At 37.5% G+C, this 16,582-nt stretch overlaps 1 protein-coding gene across 2 annotated transcripts in view; it reads right to left on the reverse strand.

Moving 5' to 3' along the window:
- LOC127430023 (conserved oligomeric Golgi complex subunit 6-like) overlaps window positions 1–16,246 on the reverse strand; it is a 104,957-nt gene extending 88,711 nt beyond the window's left edge. The window contains exons 1-5 of one of the 2 annotated variants that reach the window (XM_051679431.1): window positions 16,056–16,246; window positions 15,276–15,419; window positions 14,243–14,314; window positions 13,241–13,299; window positions 12,697–12,753 (exon numbers count right to left, since the gene is read on the reverse strand). In XM_051679431.1, coding sequence (XP_051535391.1) covers window positions 12,697–12,753; window positions 13,241–13,299; window positions 14,243–14,314; window positions 15,276–15,419; window positions 16,056–16,211 — 488 coding nt within the window. In that variant the 5' untranslated portion in view covers window positions 16,212–16,246. The remainder of the gene's footprint in view (window positions 1–12,696; window positions 12,754–13,240; window positions 13,300–14,242; window positions 14,315–15,275; window positions 15,420–16,055) is intronic. The other variant, XM_051679432.1, reaches the window with a different exon arrangement.
- Between the last annotated feature and the right edge of the window lie 336 nt (window positions 16,247–16,582).

The following is a 16,582-nucleotide window of genomic DNA, read 5'->3' on the forward strand; positions in this document are numbered from 1 at the left end:
TTTTAATTCACAGATTAGGCCTAATATCTCCCTAATGTATATTACACATCACAACCGATTTAGTAGCAAGTCTGTACTCTCAGCCAATAATCAAATCTTTAATTCAGTGACTAAATCTTTTATCCTTCTTGTGAAAACACTACACATGGGCAAAAGCTGCATGAAAGCATGACTAAACGGGTGACCGAAAACCATCATCTCCTCCACAGAAATCTTGGCTTAAAAGCACATGTGTAAATGGTAAGACGGCTGAGCTTAAAATGATGTATTTATTCATTTATATTTGTAAAGTGCATATATGGGATTACATAAGGCATAAATCATATCTTCCCAATTCCCAATGCGCTTTAAGACCTCGTGGTGGCATAGTGACTCATCTCAATCTGGGTGGCAGAGGACGAATCTCAGTTGCCTCCGCGTCTGAGACCATCAATCCGCGCATCTTATCACGTGGCTTGTTGAGCGCGTTACCGCGGAGATGTAGTGCGTGTGGAGGCTTCACGCTATTCTCCGTGGCATCCACGCACAACTTACCACACGCCCCACTGGGAGAGAACCACATTATTGCGACCACAAAGAGGTTACGCCATGTGATTCTCCCCTCCCTAGCAACCGGGCCAATTTGGTTGCTTAGGAGACCTGGCTGGAGTCACTCAGCCTGCCCTGAATTCGAACTCATGACTCCAGAGATGGTAGTCAGCGTCTTTACTCACTAAGCTACCCAGGCCCCTGTGGGACATTGTATTAAAAACATAAGATATGTAAAAAAAATATTTATCTTCAGACATATTTTTTAAAGCCATGATGGTAAAAACAGCTATTTTTCATTTTTGTGTTGGGGCCAGTGAAAATTTTGGCAGGGCCAGTAAAAATCTGAAGCACTGGCCCAACCGGGCAGTAGAAAAAATCCTTAGCGTTGAGCCCTGATATGGACAAACGCCTTCTACAGCAAGCCTTGAGGGGATGAATACACAATCACACACATTCACAAGGTAAAGTCACTCAATGAATCGCATCTTGTTCACGCAGTTGTTTATGTCCAAGCGGTACAATAGTTGATATTTTGTCAAGCTGCACGTGACAGGGAATCGGAGGGAGAGTCCAGAGGAGTCTGCATGTCTGTCAACCCTCCACCATTCTGAATCTGAAAGTGTGTCATACCTCCGACTGAAGAGTGCAAGATCTCCACAAAACAGTCGGTAAGTGTGACACCCACAGCCAAAATAGAGTTGTTCGGAGTCATCTATTGTGATGCTAGCTTTAGCAGACACACAGCAACACCCACAAAATACCACCCACAAGACCCTAGCATTGTGGCAGCATTTCTCCAATGGCAAGCACCACTCTCTTTTCTTGAGAAAATGTTAAATTCGACATATAGTTTTTCCTACCTTTTTGGTTTCGAACCAAATTCATATTTGGTTTGAAAATTGATTAAAGCTTCAGGTATTTTTTACGAAATGAGTGTGAAAAAAAAGTGAGAAAAAAAGAAGACATACAACTATTGATGATACAGTATGTCATAGTGCATTTGAACAAAGCTCAAATTTGAGGCAACATTTAAAGTTTTCTATCCTCTCTTTCCACAATGACAACTACTACTCTTATACTCTGCAGGATTTTGGGGCTTCCACCTGAAATTTTTCACACTCAGATTTAAAAGCTCCCTTTTCACACATACAATGGACTAATTTAATTGTTTGTTTTTTTTTTTTTTTTTTTTACAGATAAGCCCTATATTTTTAAGAAATGATTGCAATAATTCATAAATAACACTGTATGTGTTTACAATTTTATGATAAACATTTATTTATTTATTTAAAAGCATGCCATTTCAGTTCTGAGTCCTCTGTTTTCAAGCAAAAAGTCTTATTTTATTGCACTGGATGGCAGCAAATACTAGAATTTTTTTTGCCTGTATCAATTTCCATCACATTATACTGATCTGAAATGTAGGTGGTGGTCTAATGCATTTTAGCCCTCACCCATAGAAAACAAGTCTATTTTTTTTTTAAGTGCTGAGACTGTTTTATTGAATATCTTGGCTTTCGAGTTGTCTAAAAGCCCAATCCAGGTGTCACTGGAAAGCAGAGAATCCAAGCTTTACAATGATGTGTAACATTTCATCTTCTATAGATGGGACCAATATTGCTGATGATTTGTTTCTCATACTTTTTCTACCAGACTATATATTTTGTTCTAAATTTCACTGACACATCATTGGATTATTCAAAATAAAATTACCAAAATAAAATTTCACTTTGTGATGTATTTTAAAATAATGCAAACTATGGTATTATGGCAGCAAAATAAACTGTGCAATAAATTGCATCTGACTTGATCACTTGCTATGATAGTGCAGACAGTCAGTCCTAAAGATTGGATTTAGGTACAGTGTGAACTCTACTATGCTGTAATAAGGTCATTTGGTAGGTCAATCTCCAGATTTGAAAGAGCTGAACACCAGCAGGTGTGTATTAATATTTTAGATCCTGCTTCCTGTCCTCTATGAAAGCATGACAAGCAATGCCCTGACCTGTCCCTCGCACAGCTGTCCCTCTGGGCACAGGCACAGTCAGGCAAGGTAAAAATGCAGCCGGACAAGCAGGCACAATCCCATCTGGTTGATGAAAATGTCACAGAGAAAGGCTGTGTCCCAATAGGACAGTAGAACAACACAATGCGGAGAAACGCTCTATATTCACAGAGCACTAAATGTGAGTCTGTAAGGGACAATACAGTAAAATGGATATGACTGGTTATACCCATAAGAGACTCTGTTATTAAAGGAAGTGATTTTTATTTGTCCCAATCAGACTGAGAATAAACAAAGGACAAATAAAGGACTCTAAAACAACATTAACCTTTGGATAAAAGTGAAATGAGAGGAATTTCAATTTAAACAATGCGAAATAAATCAGAGGATTGCAAGTCAGTGGCAAAAACAACTTTAAACATGTAATATTATGTAATTGGGTTTTATTATTGAATTATTGCATGTTTGCATTTAGTTCCATGTTTGCACTTTCTGTGTTTTGAGAACATTAAACAAATGCTGATCATTATTTTTTGTCATGAACAAATATCTCCTGACAGCATTCCATTACAACACCTTCTGGAGAAATGACCTCATTATAGTCTTAACAGGCTCTCAGAAGCACATCCTTGATGTTTCTCTCTCTGTTCGATCTCATCTCCCACCTGTTCGTCTCTGTGTGTCTCTCTGTGGATTTAGTCAAACTCTCTCACTGGATGAATACATGACTGGTGGCGACAGAGCGAAGAGATGCCCGCTGTCCATCACTGCTGTCAGCATCTCCTCTGGTGTCAAAATCAATGGCCGTTGAGTAAGGCCAGAGAAACAGTGGAGGCTCTTGACTTAGATGCCCTATTATGCTTTTTGGGATTTTACCTTTCCTTTAGTGTGTAATACAGCTGTTTGTGCATATAAAAGGTCTGCAAAGTTACAAAGCACAAAGTCTATGCAAAAGGGAGTTATTCTCTCTCCTGAACTACATGAAACGCCTGGTCTGTAGTCCAGCCATTTCTTCCGTAAAGTATCTACGTCACTAGGTAACACATTTGCATAATGCCCACCTAAGGGCTACTCTGGCCCTCAAACCAATGTAGTTATAGCCGAGGCCAGGATGAGTTGGGTTAGTGTTGTCGCCATGTCGAGAAGATGCTGTTTTCTTCAGTACGAAAGCAAAACCTCTTTGTTTGGACTTCCAAAGGCAGACGAACTGAAGAATCAGTGGTTAAAATTTATTTTTACCACTATTCGTCAGCAGTACAACCACAACCAATGCTGAATTTTCAAGATGGTTACTCCTGAAAGATGGTGTAGTTCCCACTTTGTTAGGAAAATCTGGCGCTTCAGGGTCACAACGTGTAAGTATGCTTGATTATTTGTTGATTTATCTGCTACTGAGAGTTCAAATGCGGAGTTGTGTTGTAGCTACGGTGTACACCATGTGCACAGCTGTAGGCCCCTGCTAACCTGCTAATGTTATTGTGTTGAAATAGTTCTGCTGCGGGCCCACTTTTACCTACAATTGTGTAGAATTATGTTTGTCGTTCTTACTATCATGAATAGTGAATAAGTGTGGAGATGGTTTTATTTTTACAAACGGTAATTTTACATCTGCTATCCACAGTAGTGCTCGGCTAACTTGCTATGTAATGTTATTGTTTTGGTAAGGGTTTACTATTCAGCTGTGGGCCGGCATTTACCTAAAACTGTGTAACAAAATGGTCGATCTCAAAAGTCTTATATGATTATATAATTACAAGCTGTAATGTTACGGCCGCTATCCACGGTAGTCCACGGCTAACTTGCTCACTAACTCTCTAATACCCCCAGTAATGTCCAAATGGGAGTAAGCCTCTGTTCTCCATTCATAGCTCAGGTGAAAAAAGTTCGGCTACACCCATTCCAGCAAAAGATGACTAACTTAGATTTTACTTGAAGCTTTGTTAGGTTCACAATAATCAACAGTGTACTTGTAAGAAAGCTACAAAATTCAAACTTACCACTGTGAAACATCCTGCTCAAGTCGTGCTTGCGAAGGTGTTTCGGGTCAATCAGCTTGTTCTTCCAAATTTTCATTATCAGACTCGGGCTCAAACTGGTATGGCAAAACCGACGCCACTGTTACCGTAGTTACAATAGTGTTTACAGCTGCTCAGGAAGCCTGAAACTCAGTTATGGTAAGGGGTGTTACATTTCTGACACACGCTCTAAGCGGTTGACCAATCACAACAGACTGGGCCAGCTGACCAATTAGAGCAGACTGGGCTTTTCAGAAAGGGGGGCTTTAAAGAGACAGGAGGTAAATCAGAGTGTTTCAGCCAGAGGGTGAAAAGAGGGGCTGCAGCAATGTACAGTATGAGAAAAATAATGTGTTTTTTGAACATTAAGGCATGTAAACCTATTCTAGTAGACCCCCAAAATAAAATGATAAACCTGTAAAAAAAAAATGTTTTTCCTCTTCCTGTCCTCATTTAATCACTCATGCTTCTGAACTTTAATGCCTCAGTTCATCTCTTTTAATCAAATGACTTTGCTCTGTTTCTACAATGAGTGTCCATTTCTATTGAACTAGCTCCCTGATGCAAAGGCTCCCGATATGAAGGCTGTTCCAAAAGGTAGGCAGCAACATTCAGCTGCTTTCTAACATACCTCTTTTTGGCCAATTACCAAGACATAGTGCATCCTTCATTTAAAAGGCAATCCCAGAAAGCACTATGACAAGCTCAACAGACAAATTTCAGAGAAATGGAGAGAAACTGTAACTATAAACTATAAAATTTTTGAGCCAAGTGGATTTGGATTGGATTATTAGAACTTCAAAAAAAGTATTTGTCCGTTTGACAATAAAATTGATTGATTATTGTAGATTTAAAAGAATTTTTGTTTCAAAATGCTGTGGCAGAGATCTTAATCTCAAAATTTGGTCAGTCCAATCGGGTCGTTGATGCTAAGGAGCTCACGCTCAAGGGGAATGTCGACTAACCTAATTAATTGTATCAATTTATGTGCAGTTAACTGATCTGTTTGTTTTTTTTTCCCCTCAGTCTAATATCAGGGTTTTTTCCTGCATTGAAAATTTTTTGCTGACCACCAAAGTGAAATTTCGGGCTGGCAAAGCAAATTCAATGTATTCATCTCACGAACGATGCTTCATAAGCACTAAATATGCTTCTTATCTGAAACACACATCTGTGCCACGCGATTAAGCCTGGTTTCACATGTGTGTCGAGCAAGCCTTCGCAGAATCACTTGCGCCAATGATCCACTGCGTTATCTCTGGAGCATGTAGGTGCCTCCCGATATTTGTGTTTAAGAACCAGGAACGCAGAGCCAATCACTGACGCGACTCAGTGCGCCGCAGTCCACTAAATTTATGTGACCCATTTGAATTCTGCTGAGAAGTTTTTATACTTTAAAATGCTATGGAGGAAGTCAAGCATCTCAAACGGCTGGACAACCCCGACATTCAAACCACCACTGATGAGGAAAACAGCTACAACACTGTACCATGCGACAAAAATCAAGGGCTTTCAAATCTGGACCTCCAAGAATTATGAACAAATTTTGAGCAAAGTTGTCCTTCTCTGTAATATATGTTCTGTTCGAATGATGTTTGATATTAGGAAACAAACCAGCCATGTTTGCCTTCAGATATTCATTGACATGACTTAAATCATAAGCCTGATTTTTCACTAAAGACACATTTTCACTAAAAACACACTCTGAACAGTCAGAATATTATAACTAGTCTTAAAGAAATAAGGTGTTAAATTACTGTTAAATTCAAAATGTTACAGATGCTTAGATGACCAAAAATAACTTATATAGGCCAGTCCATGATATGCAAACACATAATAACACTAACTATTAATTGATTGCAATCATGCTAAACACCAACTTCACAAGTGTGAATGACCATGTACATCAGCCACCAACGAAGACCATTTTTGACCTAGAAATCCTGAAATATGTCTAGAAATTATTAATCCTGAATATGTCTATGTTTTTGTTTGATCAGTCATTGTTAATTTCCTGCGATGCTGAAATGCATTCATTTGACCGGTTTTGTGGCGTCTTTACACTTTTTTCTCTTTATGTTCACCAACAAAATAGTGGCATATTATCTTATTGTCTGTGATTAATATTAAATTGTTTTATTTAAAACAACGATACCAAAGATTGAAATACTTAAATCAACTTTTGAGCATGCGATAAATGGTTTACCGTGATTTATGCCACCTGTTACTGCATTCAAATATCTACACAAATGCACCTTTTATTTATTTTTCTTTTTTTTGGTGGCTGGTACTGGTGCCTCCTCAAACAAAAGATACATGACACCTCTGACAAGAAATATACTTTTGTGTCATTCAAAACTGAAAAGAATGTAATTTAGAATGGTGTATTTTCCCCAATATCACTGTATGTTATGTACTTAATTATAATATTGTGTTGTATATTGTGAATGTGAATATTGCTGGCTTAGCAACATGCTAACACCAAACTCCTGGATTAAATTTTAAGTCGTTTGACTCTCGAGCATTTCAGAAGCATTATTTAGTGTGTCGATATAAACCAGTCACTTTTCAGTTAAAAAAGCCAATCGCCGAGTGTGTTTACTCTAGAACATGCATGTGCATTAGCGTTTCTCAATCTATTCCTGGTGTATCACAAACACTACACATTTTGGATGTCTTCTTTATCTAACAAACAGTGCTCCTGATTAGCTAATTAGTGGAGTGCTCCATGATCTGCTAAGCTCCGGCCCCCTTGGCTACCGTTGCTCGCTCTGACAAGCTTTGCAGAACTTACCATAGGACTGAATGGGTGATTGCCGTGAACTGTGCGGTTTTTGGCAAAATATTCTCATAAACGGAATCAATAACATTCTTACATGGGCTGAAATGAAGAGTGACATTTTAAAGCATATATATCTGATGTATTTTGTTAAATAAATTGCTAAAATTCACAGTAATTTAATTGAAAACTGTGGAGATTGGGAGTCAGAATTAAGGCAAACATTGATCGCAGTCACATAAAAAGAGAAAAGTGTCATTTAATGGTGATTACACACCTGATAACATTAGTGTAAGTGAACAGAACTGCTCATAATGTCTCTTACACTCTTCAATTACTATTGCCTTTACTAAGACCTGAATCAATACATACATGAATTAACATTAAGTTATTAGCTTTAATTTACCTTGGAGCAAATGTAGGTATCCTCGCTGATGTTATACGTTCATTTGTGAATGAGGACTGAAACAGTTTAATCCATAGCATGCTCTTCTCTAAATGTATTTAAAGAAAAAAAAAAAAAAAACACTGTGTGTATCCTCTGTAGTTACCTTGTTACATTTTACAAGTGACCCAGCAACAACATTTAAAATTTTGTGGATCATTTTGATAAATTCTGCTTAAAACTACTCAAACACACAATACTCCATAGATTCTAGTTGGGAAAAAGCAAACACTTCTCAAGGAAATGGCGGACGGCAACAATTGCTGAGATAGGATTGGTCAGAAACGCTTTTAAGGCAGGGCTTAGCAAAGGGTCAATTGGGTGTGTCAAATAAGAATGGCATCCAAAATGTGTAGTGTTGGAGGTACTCCATGAAAGGATTGAGAATCACTGAGCTAGACAAACCTGAAAAAAATAAAAAATAAAAAATAAAAATAAATAAATATATATATATATATATATATATATATATATATATATATATATATACAGTTGTGCTCAAAAGTTTGCATACTCTGGCAGAAATTGTGACATTTTGGCATTGATTTTGAAATATGACTGATCATGCAAAAAAGGATAGTGATCATATGAAGCCATTTATTATCACATAGTTGTTTGGCTCCTTTTTAAATCATAATGATAACAGAAATCACCCAAATGGCCCTGATCAAAAGTTTACATACCCTTGAATGTTTGGCCTTGTTACAGACACACAAGGTGACACACACAGGTTTAAATGGCAATTAAAGGTTAATTTCCCACACCTGTGGCTTTTTAAATTGCAATTAGTGTCTGTGTATAAATAGTCAATGAGTTTGTTAGCTCTCACGTGGTTGCACTGAGCAGGCTAGATACTGAGCCATGGGGAGCAGAAAAGAACTGTCAAAAGACCTGCGTAACAAGGTAATGGAATATTATAAAGATGGAAAAGGATATAAAAAGATATCCAAAGCCTTGAAAATGCCAGTCAGTACTGTTCAATCACTTATTAAGAAGTGGAAAATTCGGGGATCTCTTGATACCAAGTCAAGGTCAGGTAGACCAAGAAAGATTTCACCCACAACTGCCAGAAGAATTGTTCAGGATACAAAGAAAAACCCACAGGTAACCTCAGGAGAAATACAGACTGCTCTGGAAAAAGATGGTGTGGTTGTTTTAAGGAGCACGATACGACGATACTTGAACAAAAATGAGCTGCATGGTCGAGCTGCCAGAAAGAAGCCTTTACTGCACCAATGCCACAAAAAAGCCTGGTTACAATATGCCCAACAACACCTTGACATGCCTCACAGCTTCTGGCACACTGTAATTTGGAGTGACGAGACCAAAATAGAGCTTTATGGTCACAACCAAAAGCGCTATGTTTGGAGAGGCCAACATGGCCTATAGTGAAAAGAATACCATCCCCACTGTGCAGCATGGTGGTGGCTCACTGATGTTTTGGGGTGTGTGAGCTCTAAAGGCATGGGGAATCTTGTGAAAATTGATGGCAAGATGAATGCAGCATGTTATCAGAAAATACTGGCAGACAATTTGCATTCTTCTGCACGAAAGCTGCGCATGGGACGCTCTTGGACTTTCCAGCACAACAATGACCCTAAGCACAAGGCCAAGTTGACCCTCCAGTGGTTACAGCAGAAAAAGGTGAAGGTTCTGGAGTGGCCATCACAGTCTCCTGACCTTAATATCATTGAGCCACTCTGGGGAGATCTCAAGCATGCGGTTCATGCAAGACGACCAAAGACTTTGCATGACCTGGAGGCATTGACAGGTGTCATTTCATTTTTTTCTTTGTTGCCATGTTTTGTTTTATGATTGTGCCATTCTGTTATAATCTACAGTTGAATATGAATCCCATAAGAAATAAAAGAAATGTGTTTTGCCTGCTCACTCATGTTTTCTTTAAAAATGGTACATATATTACCAATTCTTCAAGGGTATGCAAACTTTTGAGCACAACTGTGTGTGTATATATATATATATATATATATAGTGCTATTGGAGCTAAAGAAACAATTTATAATACCATTCCCTTCAGATTGCATTGTTGATTTTAAATGTTATTGAAGCATAAGTTTGAGAAACATTTGAGATTTCAGTCTTTCCCCATTCAAGTCAATTGGAGCTGTACTTGTATCCCTATTGCATACTGCCCTGGGATGTTTCAAAAACACACGCTAAGTAAAGTGACTTGCTTCAAAGGGACTTTGGTGTCTCTCTCTGTGTCGTACTGGTCCAACAGATGGCACGCCGTTACCCAGTGTCACCATCGCGTCAGCCCTCTCTTCTATCAATTACACCCAAATGACTTTCACTGGCAGTCTCCCAATGGCCATAAACAAGCACACTTCACCAGTGACGGCCATAAAGCTGATATGTGGGTGGCAGGAAGTGGGAGATATTCTCAAGCTAGAGCCTCAATATATCACTCTGTGTCCTCATGTCGAGTCCCAGACCTGCAGCCAAGTTCCCTGATAGCATGTCATTCAACCAAACATATAGTAACCAAACATGGCTGTCATTATGACTTATTGTGTATCACGTTGTGTCGTTATCAGCAGCTAGCTTGTAATCAGTCGCATTCAAATCAAGAAGCAAAACAGATACAGTAATGGACTATTAATCAGAAACACAACATTGTATAACAGAGGTAAAATATTGCAGCAGAAGATGATGAATGATTCATTAGGCTTCATCAAAAGTTGGACTTCACAGTGCTCAGCTCATCTGTGAACATGTGCACACTCTTTCAGATTTCTCTGATATATAAATGGAAATGGAAAATGTGGAGCACAGCAGTGGCGTTGTCATCCGTTCAGACAGATAGACTGCCGTGCAGACAGTGCTGTCGAAGAGAATAGTGTCTATTTCTGCTGTTCTGCCAAGGATAGTCAAACATTGTGATGTTTACCAGAAATAGATCACTGTGACATTCTGGAAGGCATGCTAAATTTTCAGCAATTACAGAGAAAAGAGCTTTAAATTAATCTTGCAGATCTGCACGTGTGTCACCAGAAAATTGAAAAAAAAAAAAACAATGTTTTACTCACGTACGGCTAAACGCTGGTGTATCAAAAGAGAGTAACACAAAATGTGTTGTTTGCATGTAGCATGTTACAAATTACAATTTGCTTACACTTAGTATAACAATTTTTGCATATGGTCCAAAGATTTGAAAATTGTCAAGCTAAAACAAACACCAAACTGAGTCCGACAGGTATGGCAGAATTTCAACATAAGATCAAAACTGACCCTATTTACTTTCTAAATACACATTGTTGGTCTCATTTCTGAACAATTCACAATGCAAATTATTCCCCAAAAAATACAAAAATAAAAGTTGTAGTCTTTTATCAAAATATAATAAGTTGCCCATTGTAAATGCAGTGATGTAATGCAGGTTAACATAAACGTAATAATGGCTATCGCAATTATTGCAAATAACGATATGCTGAGATTCGAGTGTGAACTTGACCCTTCAGAGTCATTAAAGGGTTGTACACTAAGGGTTCTATTTTCGTGAGCACGCAAAGCGCAGCTCTACATGCAACGACCGTGCGCAATGACCATACGCAATGTCTTATCCAATTTTCGTAAAGCGCTAATTCTAATCACAATTTCTGTGCCAGCGCAAAGCGCAAGCGGGCATGGGTGGAAGTGTTTGCGCTATTGTGGGTGTATGCGCGCAAACTGTGGGTGTATTGTTTGTTAATGAAGTGGCGCAAAGCACAATTTTCCTGAGAAATAGGTCATTGTCCTCAAGCGTTTGAAAATCACCTCTTAACTCAGTGCAAAGTTTAAACTCAGATCCTGCATTTGCAGTTTGGAGATTACACCAGCAGGTGGTAATAAATAACATCAAATTATGTCCCTGACGATCAGAGTTGTAGCCATCTTTATGAGATATGTGTTAAACTATACAGTAGGTCATGGTTTATTTTTCAGTTATTATTATTGTTTAAATTTACAATTGTTTTTATGATCTAATTTGCAATGGTATTTTTTTCACCTGTTGTTGCAGTGATTTTTAAGACACTGCAAAACAAAGTGGAAGAAGTTATAGAGAGTAAAATGTTTTTGAATTGGTATGGTATTGACCACTTCATTATTTTTATTATATTTTTGTTCAGTTTGAAGTGTAATTTCAATTTAGAAATACATTTTCGTGTTTCAATAAATGAATTACATTTTTCAAAATCAAACTCGACCTGTAGAAGTGAAGTGCATGCTGATACAATCACTGTTAATACTATTTACAAGTTAGATTTGTGTGTCAGTAGATGAAAATGATTAATACTTACATTCTCTGTCATTTTACGGAGCAAACATCCAAATCCTGACGAGAATCACATTTGTCATGCGTATAAAAGGAGCGTGTCACTGTCATAGAAATATGCCTGACAATCATCAAAACGCAGTTAATGCACAAGAGAACATAATTTTCTATTCTTCTAATTCATTTCATACAGTCCATTTACACAACGTCTTATGAATGTGCTGTCTTTGTTTATATCGCTGGTGCTTGACAGGGAATGGACAACATAGACGGTGGAATAACCAGAGAAAACCTCAGAATTAAACTGCACTTAATCCAGCCATTTTGCGTGTTGTGCAGGCCATTTTGCCAAACCTACTTACGAAAATACCAAAACTTAATGGCCATGCCTACTGACTTTGCACTTATGACTTATGGCATAACGCTGCGCTTAACGCTAGCGCTCTTAAAATAGGGCCCTATGACCGAAAAGTATGCATTCAATTTGTGTACTGCAAGTCACTTTGGAAAAAAGCATCAGCTAAATGACCAACCAGTATTTAATGAATTATCCTACATATCATTTAAATATCATCTTACAAAACTAGAGTCAGTACAAAGGGGCACTAAATACCTGAAATTGAGTATTATATACAGTACATTTACCTTCTGACGTGGCGCGACAGGATGTGCATCAGCAGGGCGGGAGACCCAGGTTCGAATCTGTCGTTGAAACCAGGAAGCAATCGCGTTCGCATAGTCAGTGACGAGCGCGATTTAGAGGTTGCATCTGACATCACATTTTTACTCTGGTGATGGTTAGGTTTAGGTTTGGGGGTTGGGTTGGGTTGGGGGGTACAGCTTATAAAATATGCATTTGTCTTCACTGTACTATAGCCTGTGCAGCTGAAAACAACTTGCTTCACAACTCGCTTTTGCCGCCCCATCGTGGACATTTCACTTGAAAAATTGAGCTCACACATGCTCATTCACCCAACAGCACTTTCCGCTTTGGCCACTGGAGGCAGTGTTTCAAATTTTGGTAAGCACAGAAAGATTTCAGCTCAAGAAAAGTCAACCTGCTCTTTCCGATTTCACAGTGAGATCAGTCTGAAAAGGCCACCCAAACAAGACCTTTAATATGTGCTGTTGAAATGCTTTGCTAAATCCATCATTATGTTCATACCACAGAGCATTATATCAAACTCACTTCTCTCCTTGAAGTTTGTTGGTTTTCACAATCAAGTCCTGGGTTTGTTCTTTGGCCGCCTGTTGACACCAAGAGAACATGATAGTAACTACTTGAAAAACAAGCATCTTCATCCTTCAGCTTTATCATTTTAATTCATTTTTAAACTGAATAAAAGAAACTATTTGGGTACTTAACATGAAATACTTTTGGAAAGTTGGCATATCCTGCAGTTTTACCTGGCTAAACTCAACCTAAAACTATTTTATTGCTAATGCTTTTAGAATGATTATGCATGCAGCTTTTAGCAGCTCATGTTGACTGAGAGGCTTTATGGAATTATTGTACATTTAAAAATTAATTTGTCACACTGCAGGACCATTTAAAATGAAATAGTGAAGGCAAAAAGGTGACTATGAAAAACTTTAAAGCTGTACAACAGAACTTCTTTGTCAACATCTGTGGTTGAAACCTAAAATTGCAATTAACTTGCAGAGGAACACTGTTTTGTTTTGTTTTTTTCCATCTGTTGTGCTTAGGCACTGCTCTTCCACGAGGATGAATCTAATGGTTTGCGGTTACCTGTGAACACCAAATAATTTTTATCTTTAATATATATAAATATTATTATAAATAATATTTACCTGAAGAATCAGAGTCATGATGTCTTATGTTATTCTGTTAAGCATTTAAAAACAAGATTTTACTTGCTTTGAGGAAGATTGACAAAACTGACTATCTAGTAGTACCTTGTGCATATAGTGTATAGGACAGGGTTTTGAACACTAATTGATATACTCGCTCAATAATTGACTTTAGTTCATTTTTAACCCAAACGTCTTCCGTAATGCAGCTTTAAGATATACAGTTTGCCTTATACATTTATGCAAATTTGAAATTCAACCTAAAATCTTCATGTTGATCAAAAATAAAGTCCACTTATGTAATGCATCAGCTACCTATTCGAAGACTTAATGTATAAGCCTATGAAGCAAATACAGTAAGTAAAAAAGCAAAGCAAACCTTTAATCTGTTGGTCATTTCTTCACAGCAGGAGCTCATGGCTTGAACATCTTCATGCACACTTTCTAGTTCCTATAGAAAGACACAGTTCAGAATCAAGACTTTTAAACCTGTAGAGGCACCCTAACAGCATTGTTTTAAAGTTATTTTGTGTTGCATATGAGAAAAAATCTGCATAGGTGACAGTGACCAGACACTCATGCTGTTTGTAGCTTTATAATACATGCTGGTTGTGATTAAACTAGTATCTGTGCAAAACATGTACAGTAATTCTTCATTGGGGATGGTTTATAATAATTTGTTAAAACATGCATTCTTTTAGTGGGAAAGGACATTACTGTGGAATCTATTCCCATGAGGAATGATGTGGCATGGTTTGCAAATTATTTAATTGTCATTCGAATACAATGTGGCTTATAAGATAATTAATCACAAAAATGCCATATATATATATATATATATATATATATATATATCTCCAAACCGGAAACAAAAATATATATTTTGACTCATTACACTGGATGTAATTTTTTCCATCATTAATATTAATGAAGTCCATTTTAAACAAATACATTTTTACAAAAAGGCTCAACACTTGCATATATTCTACATTTTTAATTTGCCATCTCCACAAATTTATAAAGCTTGCACATTTAACATATGTGTTAAATTTGTTTTTTATTTTTTTGACCGGTTGGGAACCAATTATATCAGCATTTTAACGGACATTTTACTTTTGTTACTGTATATTTATTATATTTGTCTAAACCTGCTTTCACAAGTCTTCTGCATACATTTGTATATATTTAATTGTGAAAAACTGAGTTTAAATATATTTGGCTAAGGTGTATGTAAACGTCTGACTTCAACTGTATATATATATATATATATATATATATATATATATATATATACATACATACATATACACACACACATATATATATATATATGCTCTTCATATCTACACCTTTCATCCATGTGTGCACCTCCACAGAAATCTCTTCAAGCTCAGTTTTAACCTGTGATTTACCTCTGTCACTTCTTTAAATATCCGCACAAACTCTTCATTGATGGACAGGCTTCGTTTCTCGATGTCTCCTCGCAGGTTCCTCCTGGTTCTCAGACTGTTCTCATTGAAGAACACTGAGAGAGATTTCAACGCCTCCAGCATCTCCTATAGACACAATTTGAGAAGATGACAACAGGTAATTCAATGCTGATTGTGCATATGATGCTTGAAAATCACAGCTAGAGACATCAGATAACATGTTTATAGCAGTAACATTACCATGGTACATGCCAAAAACATGGTATTACCATAGTAAATTTGTGTTCATCAAAAAACATGGTATTACCATGATATCATGACCAAAAATGTAAAACATACAATATCAAGATAACGATTATCTTATTCATGTTCCATGGTAGTTAAATGGTACTCCAGAAGGCACTTCTAAGAATACCACGGCATTGTCATGGTACATGTAATTTAAAAAAAACATGACATTACCATTGTACCATGTCCAAAACATTCTATTACTATGGTCTATGTCCAAGAAAATACAGTAATACCATGGTATGTTTTTGGTTAGTGAGCTGCACATACAGTATCTTGACTAGAACTTTACTTTCTGTTTAAGTCACAGATGCAGCATTGATATTTTTTTAAGAAAATAACGTGTATCTATAATATAATATGGTATATCAGTCTCAGAGACTTTGTTATTTATTTGATTACTTTTGACTGTAAACTGTATTTAAATGACAGGTGCACTGAATGGCTAAGCGGCGAACTAAAGCTGTCACAGACCCTGTCGTTATCCAGCCTGGTCTCCAGGATCTTGTTGAGTTTTCGGGACAGGGGGTTATTGGGCTGTGAGGACACATTGCCGCCGCTGTTAGAGATGTGAAGGTTTGATGTTTCTGTTGACAGTTCTGCTGCTTTAGTTTCTGCCATCATCAACATCCACGTCAAACACTAGGAAGCTGTTTTGAGTAACACATCATTCCTCCCCACTGCAACAAGAGCTCGAAACTTTGGTTCCGCCTTTGAAGCGCAATGGGATGACTCTGAGAATATGACATTTCCTTTTCAGCCGAAAACGGTCACTTAATCACCCCGATAGCCAGTCTTTTCATGCATGCCAATATTTAAGCTTATTGTCATACAGTGGTTGCCGTTAATGGTAGATGACATGACCAGGGCCGTAGCCAGGAATTCTGTGCCCCCTGACTCCATATTGCTTTGGGCCCCTTACCTATTAAAAAATACAATTTTAAATTTGTTGTAGGCCCTCCTAACCTTTGGGCCCCTAGAATCGTTCCCACCTTTCACCC

The sequence above is a fragment of the Myxocyprinus asiaticus genome, chromosome 39 (genome assembly GCF_019703515.2).
Source record: "Myxocyprinus asiaticus isolate MX2 ecotype Aquarium Trade chromosome 39, UBuf_Myxa_2, whole genome shotgun sequence".
Lineage (NCBI taxonomy): Eukaryota > Metazoa > Chordata > Actinopteri > Cypriniformes > Catostomidae > Myxocyprinus > Myxocyprinus asiaticus.